Source organism: Rhinopithecus roxellana, chromosome 19 (assembly GCF_007565055.1).
Source record: "Rhinopithecus roxellana isolate Shanxi Qingling chromosome 19, ASM756505v1, whole genome shotgun sequence".
Classification (NCBI taxonomy): domain Eukaryota; kingdom Metazoa; phylum Chordata; class Mammalia; order Primates; family Cercopithecidae; genus Rhinopithecus; species Rhinopithecus roxellana.
The window spans coordinates 22,946,444-22,965,194 of NC_044567.1; the positions used below are offsets into that span (position 1 = coordinate 22,946,444).

Consider the following 18,751-nt stretch of genomic DNA (forward strand, 5'->3'; position numbering starts at 1 on the left):
TCAAAAAACATCACAAAACTCTTTCTCTTATTTGCTTTCCTCTTTAATTTAAAATGTTTGCTCCATTTTAAAGAGGAAATCAAAACTGTAATTTTATATCATCTGAGAATTAATAGCAAGATGTAGTTGCTCAGTTGCTTAGGTACTTTATTTAAAAGTTTCAGGTCCCCCACAGATAAGTGTAGTCACCTATATCTGAATTGTTCCTCATTCTCCAAAAAGCATATGTATCAATAAATGGAGCATGTAAAATCACCTGTAGCCCATGCTTAATTCATATAACTGCACAAGAGTGAATACTACAACTAGAAATTTTAAATTTGAGGATGGTAGAGCTTATTCAGGAGTCCTTGCAAGAGGTGATATGACAGAGTGTATGATGTGACAGAAAGGAGACTATGTTGGGAATTTATTGGTGCAGAAGGGACATAAGTAAACTATGGTTCACTCCCAGAAGCATAGGCGGTGTTAGAGACCTAGTAGTTTAAAGCACTAAGGGATCAAAAGGGTCTGGGGAAGTGTGCAGGAACAGATGTATCCTTGAAAATTCCTTCTGGCAGTATGGCAGGCAATTTTAAGGTTAGTAAGTCTTCAAATAAATAAATGTAATAAAGAGAAGATATGATGTAAGCCTTACTGAAACAAGGTAGCAACACTGATTCAGAACATTTACCGCTCCCCCGTTATAACCCCCAATAAAACAGTAATTTATAAGGTCTGATGCTAATGAAAAGATAGATAAGTGTACCAATGCAACAGAATAGAATCTCAGATTAGACACACACAACCCTCTTTGGACATGTGACTTATAAAGTTTCTGCTGCAGGTAAGTTTTTTCAAAAATTATTGCTCCAGCACTCAGATATTGATACAGAAAAAGCTCAAGTCTTGACTCCTAAACCAAAAACAATGCCATGTGAATTCTAACTCTAACCATGAAAGATAATACCATTTATTTGTAGGAACATTTTTAATTACAAATTCAATTTATTTTATATTTACAAGTCTGTTAAGATTTTAAAGTTCTTTCTAGCACAAGTTTTCATAATTTGTCTTGATAATTTGTCCATTCATTTTGATAATTTATCAATAGTTTTGACAGTGGTCTTTCCAGCCATTTGTCCGTTAAGTTTTCTAATTTATTGGAATTAAGTTGTTTGTAACATTGTAATAAATTCCTTAATTTGTTTGTAACAAATTAAGTTGTCTGTAAATTCCTACATTGTTAATTTAATGACTGTAGGATATCTAGTGATGTCGGTAATTTGTGAATTCTATTTTCTTTTCTTTTTTGGGGGTTGGGAGGATCGGATCTCACTCTGTCACCCAGGCTGGAGTGCAGTGGCACTATCACGGCTAACTGCATCCTTAAACTCCCAAGCTCAAGCAGTCCTCTTGCCTCAGCCTTCCTGTATCTGGAACTGCAGGCATGTGCCACTGTGCCTGGCTAATTTTTTTTAACATTTTTTTTTTTGTAGAGACAAGGCCCCACTATGTTGTCCAGGCTGGTCTAGAACTCCTGAGTTCAAGTGGTCCTCCTTTCTTGGCCTTCCAAATGGCTGGGATTAGAGGCATGAGCCACTGTGCCCAGTCTCTCTGTTTTCTTGATCAGTCTACCTAGATATTTGGTTTTATGTCTAGCTGTAGATTTGTTTATAGGAAAGTAGTGTGAGGTATGTGTTGATTAGCAAGTTCAGCAGTTTATTTTCCAGTTTGCCAATGGTTGTTTGGTTTTTTTTTCCATAACCGGGCATTGTATTTAGTGAAGTCAATATGAAGACGATTATGTATTTCATTTTCAATTTGTTAAAAGAATAAATTATGTTGGATGATTTCCCAGTGTTAAACCATTCTTACACCCTGGGTTTCACCCTAGGGGTAGTTATCTATAATCCTTTTTATATATTCCTGGATTTAATTTTTGCGTCTATGTTCATGAGGGAGATTCATGTATGTTTTCTTTTTCTTGTTGTGCCTTGTCTGTTGTTTTGTTTCATTCATTAGACACTTAGGAAGGTATTTCTTTTTTTGGAATTTTCTATGATAATTTGTATAGGATTGTTATTATATTTTTCTTAAATCTTTTGAGTTTCTGTTATTGGATTCATATACATTTATGGTTATTATGACCCTTTATGAACCATCCTTTGTTAATATTGATATTCTTGTTCTTAATGTTTGTCTGATAATAATATATCCATTTCAGCTTTTTTGTTACTATACATATGGTACATATTTTTCCATTTTTCAGTTTTTTTTTTTTTTTTGATTTGTATTTCCCTTTTATTGCATAAATTACCAACAAAATCCTGACCTGGGAATCAAAAATTTAATATAACCTCAGTTTAACACTATTAAATAAGCTAAATCACAGAGTAATACTGGAATGTTACCCAAATTAATAAAGTAGGCAAATGGCCAAGTATTACATTCCCTATTTCAAAAACGAGGCATTAAGCATTCATGTCATAAGTTTATTAACATATCTAGTATGCCATGAGTTAGAGTTTGATCCATTTCCAGAGGCTGTATCTCTTAAAATGCTCTTCATATCTGTTAAATGGACGAACTGAAACATCCTTATGATTTAAGCAGTTGGTGTCTTACTATAAGGAAGGGTGCAGCAAATGCAGATCCAAAGTACAAACACATCTTAACTAGTAACGCCCACTTGTTTTCCACTGAAAATGGCAAATTCTTCCCAGGGCCCTCCTCATAGTGGCTCCTACGGACCACAGAGGTTGTGAACCTCCGGATGCTGTGGCCCAACATAGCGCTGCTGGAAGCTCCGCACCGAGTACGGATGAAATGGCGGCACCTCACCAAGACCTTGTTTTCACGACCTTGTTCCCCGTGCTCCATTTTTCAGTTTTAAGCTAGTTGTGTGTTTGAATTCGTTGGTGTAGACATAATATAGTATCATTATCCAGTCTGACAGTTTCTAGTTTTAAATATTCTGTTTATAAATTATGAGAAGGAATGAGATTATTATGTGCGTGTGTGTATATATGTGTATATATATGTGTGAATATAATATGTGCATGTGTATGTGTGTATATACACTTAAATATAGTATGTGTATATCTATATGTATATACACACGTACACACACACCCCATATATATCTGTATGTATATATCTGTATGTATATACATACACACCCCATATCTATCTGTATGTATATATCTGTATGTATATACATACACACCCCATATCTGTCTGTATGTATATATCTGTATGTATATACACCCGTACACACATACCCCATATCTATCTGTATGTATATATCTGTATGTATATACATACACACACACCCCACATATATCTGCATGTATATACACACACCCCATATCTATCTGTATGTATATATCTGTATGTATATACACACACACCCCATATATATCTGTATGTATATACACACATACACCCCATATATATCTGTATGTATATATCTGTATGTATATACACACATACACACACACCCCAAATATATCTGTATGTGTATATCTGTATGTATATATACACACACCCCATATATATCTGTATGTATATATCTGTATGTATATACATACATACACACCCCATATCTGTCTGTATGTATATATCTGTATGTATATACACCCGTACACACATACCCCATATCTATCTGTATGTATATATCTGTATGTATATACATACACACACCCCACATATATCTGCATGTATATACACACACCCCATATCTATCTGTATGTATATATCTGTATGTATATACACACACACCCCATATATATCTGTATGTATATACACACATACACCCCATATATATCTGTATGTATATATCTGTATGTATATACACACATACACACACACCCCAAATATATCTGTATGTGTATATCTGTATGTATATATACACACACCCCATATATATCTGTATGTATATATCTGTATGTATATACATACATACACACCCCGTATCTGTATGTATATATCTGTATGTATATACACCCGTACACACATACCCCATATCTATCTGTATGTATATATCTGTATGTATATACATACACACACACCCCACATATATCTGCATGTATATACACACACCCCATATCTATCTGTATGTATATATCTGTATGTATATACACACACACCCCCATATATATCTGTATGTATATACACACATACACCCCATATATATCTGTATGTATATATCTGTATGTATATACACACATACACACACACCCCAAATATATCTGTATGTGTATATCTGTATGTATATATACACACACCCCATATATATCTGTATGTATATACCTGTATGTAATAAACACATACACACCCACCACATATATGTCTGTATTATATACCTGTATGTATATGCACACACACCCCATATATGTCTGTATGTATATATCTGTATGTATATACACACACACCCCATATATATCTGTATGTATGTGTCTATGTATATACACACATACACACCTCATATATATCTGTATGTATATATCTGTATGTATATACACCTACCCCATATATATCTGTATGTATATATCTTTATGTATATACACACATACACACACACACCCCATAAATACTTTCTCTTTGGTTCCATTGACTCTTAATAGTGGTGCATATTTTTTTGTGTGTGTTCCATTATTTGATATTTTCTGTCAAACACTGTGTATAAAGGAATAGTACAGATGTTGGTAATTAATATTTAAACATGGAAATGCCTTTTCTTCTATCAGGGCATTAAATGGGTATTAAGTTGATATAATATGTAGATGAGGTGGTTTGAGGCTTTAGTATAGTAACAGAACAGAAATGGAATTTACAATTGAGTAATTCTAAAATTTCATATTATCTCCTTTATAAGGATATTGTCTCTATCTTTTTGTATATTCAGAGTACACATACACATGTATAGCAAATTGTCATTTATTAATAACAAACAACCCAGTAAAATATATATAGAAAAGTTTTTAACAGGCCCAACTAGAAAAAAAAAAAATAACAAGGATCTAACAGTCGCCACTCATTAGAATTATTCTGCATCAGTAAATGAAATTGTTGTTTTTAAAGATGAATAAAATTAATAAAGCATGCATATGAAATAATACATTTTCCTTTTTTTCTACTTATATTAGCATCTGTTGCTCAGATTTACCAGCCTCCAATTTTGAAAGATAAGCTATTAGTTTGTTAGATATTTAGTAACAATTATAACCTTTATTTGATTTTTTGAGGTAAATATTAAGCTTGGCTATTTATATTAATATCCTGGAAGGAATAGCACAACATAAATTAGTGGCTTTTGATGTATTTTAGGAATTTTGCTTTAAAAAATTGTTTATAACTAAATTATTTTCTAATTATTTATAAATCTTGGGCATTGAGAAAAATACTGCTTTTACAGATTCTTAGTAAATTTTACTATATTGAGTCAATCAGAAATAACTTATTTATGAGTAGCAGTTGTCTTAGATTTATATGTGTTGGGAAATTCATCTGCCATTTCAACTTAAAGTGATAGGTTACATAAATCCATTTTATCTTTAATACCATGACTAAAACATCACTGGAAAAACACTTTTAGTAGATAGCCAACAATGTATTCTCTTCTCCATTCTTTTTTTTTTTTTTTTTTTTTTTTCGTTTCCTTTTGAGACAGCATCTCACTATGTTGCCTAGGCTGGTCTCAATCTCCTGGGCTCAAGTGATTCTCCTGCCTCATCCTCTTGAGTAGCTGGGATCACAGATGTGCAACATTGTGCTGGGCTTGATCTTATCCATCTTTAATGTAGACTTATTCGACTCAAAAATAAATGAAAACAAAACTTTATTTTATGTATTTGTATTTTTAGAGATGAGATCTTGTTGTTGCCTAGGCTGGAGTGCAGTGGCGCGATCATAGCTCCCTGCAGCCTTGACCTCCTGGGCTCAAGTGATCCTCCTGCCTCAGCCTCCTGAGTAGCTAGGACTACAGGCTCATACCACCACACCTGGCTAATTTATTTTTATTATTTCTTATAGAGATAGGGGCTTCCTATGTTGCCCAGGCTGGTCTCGACCTCCTGGGCTCAAGTGATCCTTCTGCCTTGGCCTCCAGGAATGTTGGGATTGTAGGCATGAGCCACCATGCCTGGCCAAAACAAAACTTTATTAAAAGACAAACATTTTTTGAGGTGGTAGTTTTTTCTTCCATCACTTTTCTTCTAGTCATCTCTATCTTACTTATATATAGGATTTTGTGGTTTATATTTTTACACATTTTAAGAGGCAGAAGTTTCTAGCCTAAATATTATAGGAAGTGTTTAATTTTAAAATTGTATTAGTAGGCAGTTGTTTTCATCTAGATGATATAATGCATTTCTGATTCCACTTACAGAATTTCACATTCACTTTTTTCTTTCTTTTTCTCCCCCCTCTAATTTTAGGATCCTTGTCGTAGTCTTGCAGGAGAAAATTGCTGCCTTTGATAGCTGTACTTTCACGAAGAAATTCTTTGTCACAAGTATGTACCAATTTTTTTTCCCTTCTTATGCCTTTGGGTTTATACTAATTACTTGACACAATCAGAAAACTAACTAATTTTCTCAACAGTATTTAATGTTTTCAGTTTTGATGATTTTCTTGTGATTCTGTGGATGTTCTCATTGAGTAATATAATTGTATGATATATATTTTCAACTTTCCAACACATTTTCTTTATATTACTAAGCAAGCTTTGTTGTAGGTTACCTCACTTTCTCCCTACATACTCTCCTTGAGTAATTGTGATTTAGTTTCATGTAGCTGTTTCATACTTTCAAAGCAATTGTTAAATTGCTTAACATACCGTATTTTTATACATTGTACCTTTACATATGAGCAAAATTTGTTTCTACTAACATTAGTATCTGTCATTTAACCAAAAGGTTAAAAAACCATATTTTTCAAATAATTACTTATATTTTAAAAGAGTGTTTAAAAACCTTCAATACTGTTAAATAAACTTACATACTTATAAGGCTGTAAGCACAATTTCCTTTAAAAGTTTTGTTTGTGTTTGTAAATTGATAATATTTGCAGCTTTTCCGTGGGAGTATTTGGCAGCTTGAGATTTTGTAATAGGAGAATTTGTGGTAAGTCCTCATTTGGGTCAACTTACAGATTTTCTGTATGATGGAAAAAAATGTAAACACATAGAGCCTTGGAAAATATATTGGCAGAATCAGTATAGAAGTTGGCACATTTTCAAAGAAAGCAATTTAGCAATTTCATATGACCAATTTTACTATAATTTCTCAATTTAAACCATATATGACAGAGATAAGAGTGGAAAAACCTTTTACTCAGAAGAGAGAATAGAGTATGTATTCTTCTAAGTTTTTATTGCTATTTGAAATGGTTAAATGTATCTTAAATATATAAATGTCTTCAATTTTCAATAATTTGGCCTAGTTTGTAAACATGTAATAATATAGTGCTATGGCAAAAATACTGTATCTTAATTAAATTTCTAGTGCCACAGATGTGCCATTTCTTTTCCTGTAAAGGCCACAAGCAATAACTTTTTATTTTGGGAAATATATACATGTATATAATTAGAGTAGTAGTATGATAAACACCCATGCATTTATTATCTAGTTTCAACAACTATCAAATAATGGACAGTCTTTTTCATTTATACCCCTTCCCCAATTATTTTGAAGCATATTGCAGGCATTATAGAATTTAATTTGTACATATTTATTATCTACATCTGAAAGATAAGAACTTGAAAAATTACTAAGTGATTATATAATTATCCAAACTGCAGTCTTTTGATTTGCACAGTTGCCATACTGGATTTCACTCTGATCAACATATGTAAACTTGTAAAGTCCTGAGTGAATACAGATATATGGTTATCTTGTCCGTTTACTACCGATGAAACTCCCAAGGTTTTTGGTACACCAAAACCTACTTTATGAAAGTTTAGCGTCCTTGCTAAATCTTTTCTGCAACTCAATTTTCATGCTTCTTATGTCCCATTTAATTTGAATCACTCGTTATTCTCATTTTGTTGGAGGTATATTTTTCCTTTGTCTTCGTGACTGGAATGGCCTTTTCACTAATACCTCTTCTCCTTATGATGTTTTAATCCTATGTATCTTTCTGGGCCCAGTGTAGATAGTAATTCTTATATGAAGTCTTTCTTGACCCCTTTAGCTTACAGCAACTTCTCCTTTTAAATCCCCTAAAGATAACATTTCCCACCATCTGTTGGCAGAACATTAGATTTTCAACATACTTTGCAAATCAGGATTCCCTGATCAAATATGCTTAGAAAATGCTACCTTCTGTTGAGACTGGCAATGGTGATTAGTATTTTGTCTGTTTAAATTTATTTAATACATTTCTTTATTTCCCATATTTATTTGATAACAGACCTCATTTGTTACCCAACACCCTTTGGGAATGCTTTTGTAGTATGTCATCTCTGCTTCTCTTAAGGCACTTACATTCTATCTTGTATACATTTTCTATCGGTTTGCCGCTAGACAGTAATCTCGTTGAGAGGAGAGTTACTCAGTTTGTTTTGGATTGAGGAAATAAAGTTTTACCATGGAAGGCATAGTGTGTCTATTATGTCCTTGCCAACATAAAAATATTAATGATTTTTTTGTTCTTTTAATAATAAAACCCAGTTCACTAAAGATGAATACATTTATCAAAATTATGTTCTGGTTTCAAAGCACAAGTTTTTCTTTTTCAGGATGTTTAGTTAACGAAAATGTTTGTGATAATAGTATGTCTGAAAATGTAGTGTTTCTCTGCCAACAGTTATCAGATGAGGAATAAAATTATTTATATAGGATCAGTACAGATCTTTATAGGTCTGAGTTGGAAATTAAAAGTAAGTGGTGAATATTTTAAGAAATGAATACACACACATACACACTATATATAGAGATAAATGAAATTTCTCTCTTACAAGTCACATTGGGGTAAATCCAGAAATTTTGGAAAGGATGAGTTTGTTAGAAAATTGTGTCTTCATAGGCGTCAGCTCTTGAGTGTCTCTGTCGTATCTGCAGTATCTCTCCTGTCTATCTCTAAAGGATTTCCTCTTTGAAAATGGGATCTTCTGTTCTGCAAACTTTTAGTAAGCACGAAACATAAGTCAAATTTGATAAAAGCGAACAGGAGACTGACTGAGTTGTTAGCAGTCTTTCTTAATGCCTTTCATGCTTTCCTTTTTCCTTAATGTCTTTTTGGGACATCTTTGCTATGTATTCCTGAATACTACCCCCTGAATTGCTGGACCACTGAATAGATAAAACAAGTTTTGTTAAAGCATTAGTCTCTCTTGTATTCTGTGAATTCTTCACTACAGGAAGAAGAGATCTAGAGAGGTCAATAGTGTTTGTGGTACTGTAGAAAGGTACTTTAAAAGTGAAATGCAGCTTTTAGTTAAGTCCTGGTCAAGTGTCTGGAGGTCCACAGTGATGAACTTTTAGTAATTCCTGACCCATAAAGATTATCATTTATTCTTTCAGAGTAATGTTTGCATAATGGTTCTCATGGGTTGGGCATTCCTTAAAATCGATTTAGTGTGGATTTCATAAAATCTGAAATGTATGTTACTTAAATGGTTAAAATGTTGAAAAAGGAGTAGTAAATAAAAGTACATTCTGTCATTTCTGGGAATAAATGTTGGAAATAAGTGTAATTAACTATGTATATAAGCCCAGTAATGTCTTTTTTTTTTTTTTTTTTTTTTTTTTTTTTTTGAGATGGAGTCTCACTCTTTTGCCCAGGCTGGAGTGCAGTGGCATGTTCTCGGCTTACTGCAGCCTCCACCTCCTGGACTCAAGCAATTCTCCTGCCTCAGCTTCCCGAGTAGCTGGGACTACAGGCTTGCACCACCATGCCTGGCTAATTTTTGTATTTTTAGTAGAGATGGGGTTTTACCATGTTGTCCAGGCTGGTCTCCAACTCCTGAGCTCAGGTGATCTACCCTCCTTGGCCTTCCAAAGTGCTAGAATTACAGGCATGAGCCTCCATGCCCGGTCAGTAATGTCTTGGTGAGGAAAGATGTTTTTAATTTTAATATAATTGTCAGAAGGTAGGATAGTGCATATCCTTGGGAAGAATAGTGACTGAAAGGGAGTATAAGAGGGTGCTTTGGGGAATCTATAATGTCCTTTTTTTGTCTGGTTGTTATTTATGTGTTCAATATGTGTTCACTTTGTTGATTTGGGTAATGCTGCATGTATATTATATTTCAATACACACTTAATATGAAAAAGTTCAGAAAGCAACAGTAACATATGTTTGTGATTTCTTTCTTTGTACTCTGGATACAATTTGATGTAGCCTTTCACTATAGGTCCCCCTTACCTGTTCATCTACAAATACCCTTACCAATACTAGTAATGTATTTTATTTCATATTTCTGTTAGGAAGTATGTCATTCTTAGTTACAAATTATTTTTCTTGAAAACCCTAGGGGTCAAATTTATGCATATGACATATGATTTTAGGTTGGTAAGATTGATGATATTCTGCAAATATTTGAATGAAGGAATTTGGCCGATTTTCTTTGAAATTACAGCTTCCTCTAAAGTGATTTATATCAATATTTAGAGCAAAATTTACCATGACCAGATTTTTCAAATTAAGGAACAAAGGGTGCCACTTCATAAGTTGAAAGAATCTCATTTTCCTCCAGTTTCTCCATCTTCTCCCTGTTCCTTTCTACAGACTGAAACTTTTGTCAGGTGAATCCCATGCCTGTAAGCTGGTTTTGCCTGTTAGACTGAAAGGTATAGGATATAGAGATTGGAGGACAGGATACTGGGATGTAGGGAGCGGGTGGGACAGGGTACACTGAGATAGCATTTGTGGTAGTTCATTTGCCTGTAGCACATAGTTTTTCTCCATTTATTGGTACCTAGTTCTTAAAGTAGGACTACATAGCCCATGTCAAATGACAAGATCTCCACTTAATGAGGATGTTGTTTTGATCATGCAAGCAGTTATCTTCTAAAATAGTTTGAAAAGGTTTTGTATAATACCCTTTTAGTGCATTGGTTATATACGAATACAATGAAGGGACTGTAAAATAAGTAGAGACAGCTGTGTCCATCAGAGCAAGCATCATGGGAATTTGTGCCAAAGAGTAGAAGGAACAGGTAAAGAGAGAGCTGATAGAGGACTGTTAATGGAACGCATCCAATATGATGAGAAAGGAGACACCTTTGTATTTGGATATAAAGAAAAAGTCGCCTTGGGCAGCTGTCTGATGTGGAAATCCAAAACCCATGTATGATTAGGAAAACAAAAGACAAAGACCGATAGATGTCATTAGCAGTCATTTTCAGTGTTCTTAAATTGAAAGGTAGATATGAAGTCTCCAGAGAGATCAAAGGAATGTACAGTAAGCAATCTTGTTCCATTGGTGTCTGTTTTTACTTGGAGGAGAAAACTTATTTCTTATAATCTTAGTGTTATTTCTTGGTTTTAATGTGTTCTTCATTTATGTTAATGATTGATAACAAACAGAACAAATAGGTATGGAAATTTTACTTTAAAGTGCAAAATTATCTTTAAATTTTGAAAGAGGAGCTTTGCTTTTATATGAAGAAACAGGTTTGTAATATTTATGAGAATTCATCGATAGATTAGTGTGAGTTCTAAGTTCAGCTTACATTAAAAGTTAGACCTATGTTTGTTTTTCTGGGTTCTCCATAAGATGGACAAGGTCACTATGATGTTTTTAGGGCATGTGCTGGTGCCGGATACATAGTGGACACTCAGTGAATATGTATGCAATGAACCAAGTTGTGACTTTTTCATTCTCTGCACACAGTTCTCACCCATTGAGTCTTATAATGGCAGTACTCTGAAATTCATGGTATGCTTCGTATACATGAAAAGTAAACCAAAAATAAAACAGGAGTTTTAAACTCAAAACTCATAAAAACTTATGAGAGTTGTTAATCAGCTGTGTATGATGGTTAAACAAATCTGTGAAATGGTATTTAATGTTTTATATGCTTATGTGTTTTTCTGGGGAGGATGTTCACATTTTTATTGTTGTTGTTTTTTGTTTTTCTTTGAGATGGAGTCTCGCTCTGTCTCCAGGCTGGAGTGCTGTGGCGCAATCTCGGCTCACTGCAACCTCCGCCTCCTGGGTTCAGGTGATTCTCCTGCCTCAGCCTCTCAAGTAGCTGGTATTACAGGCGCCCACCACCACACCCAGCTAATTTTTGTATTTTTAGTAGAGATGGGGTTTTATCATATTGGCCAGGATAGTCTTGATCTCTTGACCTTGTGATCCGCCTGCCTTGGCCTCCAAAAGTGCTGGGATTACAGACGTGAGCCACTGCGCCCAGCCATATGCCACATTTTCTGATCATTAGTTGACAGATATTTGATTTGTTTCTACTTTTGGGCTGTTGTTGATAATGCTTGTATGAACACCAGTGCACAAGTTTTTCAGTGGACATATGTTCTCTTGGGTATGAACATTTAGCTACAAGTTTTTGTAATTTTGAAATTTGAATTTCCCTGATGGCTAATGACACTGACCATTTTTATGTGTTTATTTGCCATTTGTATATCTTTGTCCATTTTAAAATTATTTGTCTTTTCAATACTGAGTGGTAATAGTAATTTTTATATTGTAGATATGTCACTTATCAGATATATTTTTTGCAAAAAATGTTCCCTCATTCTTTAGATTGTCTTTTCACTTTCTTCTTTTTTTTTTTTTTTTTGTTTGTTTGTTTGTTTTTGAAACAAAGTCGCGCTGTCTCCCAGGCTGGAGTGCAGTGGCGCAATCTTGGCTCACTGCAAGCTTTGCCTCCTGGGTTCACGCCATTCTCCTGCCTCAGCCTCCCAGGTAGCTGGGACTACAGGCGCCCGCCACCACACCCAGCTAATTTTTTGTATTTTTAGTAGAGACGGGATTTCACCATGTTAGCCAGGATGGTCTCGATCTCCTGACCTCATGATCCACCTGCCTCGGCCTCCCAAGGTGCTGGGATTACAGATGTGAGACACTGCACCTGGCCTGGTCTTTTCACTTTCTTGATGGTGTCCTTTAAAGCATGTTAAATTTGCATTTGCTTTGATGAAGTCCGATTTATGTATTTTTCTTTTGTCCTATGTAAGAAACCATTGCCTAATCCAAGGTCATGAAAATTTGCAATATTTTGTCCTAAGAATTTAATTGTTTAGCTTTTATATTTAAACCTTTGTTCCATTTTTGTATGTGGTGTGAGCTAGGGGTCCACCTTCATTCCAGTCTAAATGCTTTTGCATTTGGATATCCAGTAGTCCCAGCACCATTTGTTGAAAAGACTTCTTTCACCATTGACTTGTCTTGGTATTCTTGTTGAAAATCAGTTGACTTATAAATGTAAATACCTGTTTTCTTAAAAAAAAAGAGCTCAGACTTTTTATTTGTCCTTGCCACAAAAAATAAGGCAAAGTATCACAGAGGGTAGTTCAGTTTTTTGTTTTTTGAAAAGAGTTCAGGTCGCCTCTCCATTAGGACCACTTTCTGGAAGGATGCCATCTAAAATTGCATCATGCTTATGTACCTTCTTAATTACTTTTTTAGTAATGGAAAAATATAGTGTGCTTCTAAAAAATTTTTACATTCATTTAAATTGGGAAATGAGTTCTTTTAACATCCAATTTTCTTTCTTTGTCCAAAAACATTGTAAACATGTTAGAATTAGGCCTAGTATTATAGACATTCATGTTCCCCCAACCCCCGCACTTGTTTTCAGAGTTTACCTAGAGGCAAAGGTTAATCTTTAAAGGAGTCATGCTTATAAGGTTGGGATGGTGCTAAGTGGCTTATGTTCTCTGATTCCAGCTATAAAGCATTCTTTTGGCAAGCAGGAAAATGGTTGTTTTCATTACAATATACTGTAATTCTTGAGATCCACTGAACTCTAAAAATATGGACTCAAAAGATGAAATGAAGAATTGTAAACTGTTTTTCCTTAGGATCCTTTTGTATTTGTGAGGTTAAAGTGGTTATCAGAATTGACTGAGAGTTAGATTATTTAGTTTTAAAGCTAATTCAGGAGATTAGCTATGTCTAATGTGACACCACAGTTCACAGGTACTTGATTCTGTTTTTCATGACAAATTTTAAAAGGGGCAAAACTTTCTTATAGATCATATTTATCCCATTTCTTCAGCTCTGAAATTGTCAGTGGAATACATGTATACATACTCATATAAAATTATATTAATGAATAAGATTAATTTATTCAATAAGAATCTAATCAATTGTGTAAATAGTACACAATTTATATTAGAGCATGTTGTCTTTGTACAATTTTAGTGCATTTTTATCCTATATATGTTTCCATAATATGCATTTAATAGATAATAGTAATATTACAGTTAACCTGAGGTCAGTTTTCCAGAAACCCAAAGTATTGCAAACATATTCCTTCAAACAGTAGCATAAATGAACAGTTTTTTAAAAAGTGAGCAATAAAATGAGAAAGCTTTTATTTTATTTGTGTGGACTTTGTTTTAGGGTCTGTCTCTTCTCTATAAGTTTATTATTTTCTTTTCAAGACAAAAATTCAAGATAGATGGCAGTTTAGGGAGCTGGGCTCAAAATGGCTATATACTGGAAGCGACAGTAAGGTGTGCTTCTTTAGTGCTTTTGAGCATAGCAATAAGAACATAGTCAGAATGAGTAGCGAGTGGTGGCAGGGGAGAGCCAGTGGTGAAGAAAACAGATTCTTCAATTTATATATCCCTCTAATCAAGTTGGAGGAAGATAGAAAATAAACAGTAAATATATGTCATAGAACAATTAACTGTTGTTATTGGCTAGAACTGCAAACAAGATGAATGATATTGAGTGAAATGTAAATACAAAGGATTATGCAGTTCCCCAACATCTTTCTGTGGAGGCAGGCTTTCAGAGTTACTTGTCCTCATTGGCCTCAATGAGGTCAAATACTCGTTCTTTTTCTCTCCGCATTGTAGTATCATGTCTGATAGTCTCATTTTCTTTTGTCTTTAAATTCCTGAACCTGTCATATCATTTCTCTCTCCTCTCCCAAAATTCTTCCTTGATTTATGAGTGTTAGACTTAAAATGGCCCCTCTTAACTTCATTCTCTTGTTTAGGAATAACTGTACAAAATGCCCAGTGTTTGCTGAAAGTGATGACCAGTTCTTTCCAGATTTGTTTCTTATTGGGAAAGAATTAAGCCAAAAGGAAACTAAATAGAGGGCAAAAAATGCTTAGCTAACAAAATAATTACTAGTGTTACGGGAATTTTATGTGAGACTTGAAAAAATATAAGCATTTGATTTTTCTGTTTTTCTGGCATCGACATGATGCACCAACAGAAAAGTTACTAAGAAATTTCTCAATAGTGCCATTTGAAATTTTTCAGGCTGCTATCCATGTCCAGGGCCAAACATGAATCCTATTGCTCTTGGGAGCCGCTGGCTTGCTTATGCAGAAAACAAGGTAAGACGTGGCCTGTGTTTGGATTATTTGTAATGGAGCAAGTGTTGAAGGATTTTCCATAATAAATACCTATGCTCCATAGGTGATTACCAGTAATAAATGTTTAACTTACTAGTTCATTTGCTTTGGTTTGGTTTTAATTGTGCAACTAATAATTGAACTCTTTTAAGGATTTATAAATGTTTGGCAGTTGTCATGAAGTCCAGACTCTGTAGAACCTTAATTGTTTAAGCTTGGTTTTATATAAAGAACTTCATCCTATTAAAGTACAGCATTGAGATGACCACAGTAGTGGTATTAAGGAAAGTAGTTTCTGACTTTTCAGAAATTAGGAGGCAGGAGTAACGTCTGTCTTCATTGGTAGATTAGAAACCTGGGCATAGAATAATTTAATTGACAGGGCTGGGCGTGATAGTTCACACCTGTAATCCCAGCACTTTGGGAGGCTGAGGCAGGTGGATCATTTAAGGTCAGGAGTTTGAGACCAGCCTGACTAACATGGTGAAACCCTGTCTCTACTAAAAATACAAAAATTAGCCAGGCCTGGTGGCACGCGCCTGTAATCCCAGCTACTCAGGAGGCTGAGGCAGGAGAATCACTTGAGCCTGGGAGGCGGAGGTTGTAGTGAGCTGAGATCGCACCACTGCACTCCAGTCTGGGCAACAGAGTGAGACCCTGTCTCAAAAAAAGAAAAAAAAAAAAGAATAATTTAATTGACATTAACTATATGCTAACAATTATATCTAAACAAGGGTTCAGCCATTTGTTTTAATAATTAAATCACAGATGTTTACATTTTGTTGACTTTGTCAGTTATTTATCAGTTTATTTATTAAGGTCATCATAGTAAGTGAAGATACTGTATGCACTAGGAATTTTATTTATGTCTAAGGAAAAAGGTAAATTTGAATCTTCAAAAAGAAAGGTAAAGTTCTTTTAATTCCATTTAGTACCCTGCATGTGAATATAGAAAGAAATCTTCTAAAAGAAGATTGCTATTTTTGGTTTTGTTTTTGCTGGTTGCATTGTATCTTGAGATTTTTTTTTCTTTTTTTTTTAATTTTAAATGTCTTTTAATAAACAGTGTCAAATCTGCTGAACAAAGTTGTATCTAAATTCTTTTTTTTTTAAATTTTTTTTTATTATACATTAAGTTCTAGGGTACATGTGCATAATGTGCAGGTTTGTTACATGTGTATACTTGTGCCATGTTGGTGTGCTGCACCCATCAACTCATCAGCACCCATCAATTCATCATTTATATCAGGTATAACTCCCAATGCAATCCCTCCCCGCTCCCCCCTCCCCATGATAGGCCCCGGTGTGTGATGTTCCCCTTCCCGAGTCCAAGTGATGTCATTGTTCAGTTCCCACCTATGAGTGAGAACATGCGGTGTTTGGTTTTCTGTTCTTGTGATAGTTTGCTAAGAATGATGGTTTCCAGCTGCATCCATGTCCCTACAAAGGATGCAAACTCATCCTTTTTTATGGCTGCATAGTATTCCATGGTGTATATGTGCCACATTTTCTTAATCCAGTCTGTCACTGATGGACATTTGGGTTGATTCCAAGTCTTTGCTATTGTGAATAGTGCTGCAATAAACATACGTGTGCATGTGTCTTTATAGCAGCATGATTTATAATCCTTTGGGTATATACCCAGTAGTGGGATGGCTGGGTCCTATGGTACATCTAGTTCTAGATCCTTGAGGAATCGCCATACTGTTTTCCATAATGGTTGAACTAGTTTACAATCCCACCAACAGTGTAAAAGTGTTCCTATTTTTCCACATCCTCTCCAACACCTGTTGTTTCCTGACTTTTTAATGATTGCCATTCTAACTGGTGTGAGATGGTATCTCATTGTGGTTTTGATTTGCATTTCTCTGATGGCGAGTGATGATGAGCATTTTTTCATGTGTCTGTTGGCTGTATGAATGTCTTCTTTTAAGAAATGTCTGTTCATATCCTTTGCCCACTTTTTGATGGGGTTGTTTGTTTTTTTCTTGTATATTTGTTTGAGTTCTTTGTAGATTCTGGATATTAGCCCTTTGTCAGATGAGTAGATTGCAAAAATGTTCTCCCATTCTGTAGGTTGCCTGTTCACTCTGATGGTAGTTTCTTTTGCTGTGCAGAAGCTCTTTAGTTTAATTAGATCCCATTTGTCAATTTTTGCTTTTGCTGCCGTTGCTTTTGGTGTTTTAGAGACTTAAATGTTAGACCTAATACCATAAAAACCCTAGAAGAAAACCTAGGTAATTCAGGACATAGGTATCTTGAGATTAATATGAATTAATATGAAATAGTTCTTGACAAAATTAGGATGTGGTAACTAAAGTAGCTATTTGGTAAAGCTAAATCTACTAAATCTCTAGCCTCTGGAATGTACAAAAATCAAGAAACTACTGAAGAAAATTATTTTTTTGGATAAATTCTTTGAGATCTTATCCCTAAGTCTGTCTGTAACTACTAGATATGTTACATCTTACTGAATTCTGTATTTATATTCCCTTTTTTTCTTTCTCGATTTTCCAGTATATCTTATAAAAATGACTCTTTCAAATTAATTCTTTTAAAACAAGAGGCATACAAGTAAGTGTAGTGACACAATGGTATCTTCTAACGTTTCTATCTGTTAAGCATTTCCCTTGAGTGCTGGAAACATTCAAGACAAAGATGTATAAATTGTCCCTTGGGTCTTGTGGATGTATTCTCACGTGGCGGACTGCCCATCTGGAAGTGGAGGTAATATGTAAATAGTTACATATTGCCTTTGAGGGGAAATAACTCCCTTCATAGATGCATAGCCTGAATATGCACGAGTTTTCCCTCTTCAGGAATATATGTTAATATCTGGTGTCATGTACAGAGACCAGACAGCGTAGTGGCCTTCACAAGGAGTTTGTGAATCAAATGTTGTGCTTTCATCTAGAAATATTTCTAGATAAATGTCCTTACATAGTATTTTCATAAGAGCTAGCATTTATTAGTTTCTAATTGTTTTAGCTTTGGGGCTGAGTATGCAATTGTAAAATTGAATTAAATTTTGGGGTACCAGTCTCTTTCAGTGAAAATGCTCTTTGACTATAAAATCTGAAGAAGCCGTGTATCTTTGTTTTGTTTTAAGATTCACAGGGTCCAGGTGCATGTTTGTTACATAGGTATATTGTGTAAGGGTGGAGATTGGGCTTCTAATGTATCCATCATCCAGATATTGAACATTGTACCCGATAAGTGACTTTTGAACCCTCTGCTGCCTCCTCCCTCCCCCTTTTGGAGT

The 18,751-nt window shown here is 34.5% G+C and overlaps 2 protein-coding genes across 10 annotated transcripts in view; one reads left to right on the forward strand and one right to left on the reverse strand.

The window, feature by feature from the left end:
• The window catches only part of BCAS3 (BCAS3 microtubule associated cell migration factor), a 733,207-nt gene that overhangs the window by 185,406 nt on the left and 529,050 nt on the right, over positions 1-18,751 (forward strand). For all 9 annotated transcript variants that reach the window (XM_030922807.1, XM_030922806.1, XM_030922804.1 and 6 more), the window contains 2 exons: positions 6,420-6,496; positions 15,395-15,471. In XM_030922807.1, the coding sequence (XP_030778667.1) occupies positions 6,420-6,496; positions 15,395-15,471 (154 nt within the window). The remainder of the gene's footprint in view (positions 1-6,419; positions 6,497-15,394; positions 15,472-18,751) is intronic.
• LOC115894755 (cytochrome c oxidase subunit 7C, mitochondrial) lies at positions 2,461-2,854 on the reverse strand. The gene has a single exon (XM_030922812.1). It carries the CDS (start codon positions 2,770-2,772, stop codon positions 2,581-2,583), a length of 192 nt encoding a protein of 63 aa, XP_030778672.1. The 5' UTR covers positions 2,773-2,854; the 3' UTR covers positions 2,461-2,580.

Bases quoted from the DNA above. Each gene is read 5' to 3' on its own strand.
- LOC115894755 (XM_030922812.1), bottom strand. From the start codon at position 2,772: ATGTTGGGCCACAGCATCCGGAGGTTCACAACCTCTGTGGTCCGTAGG.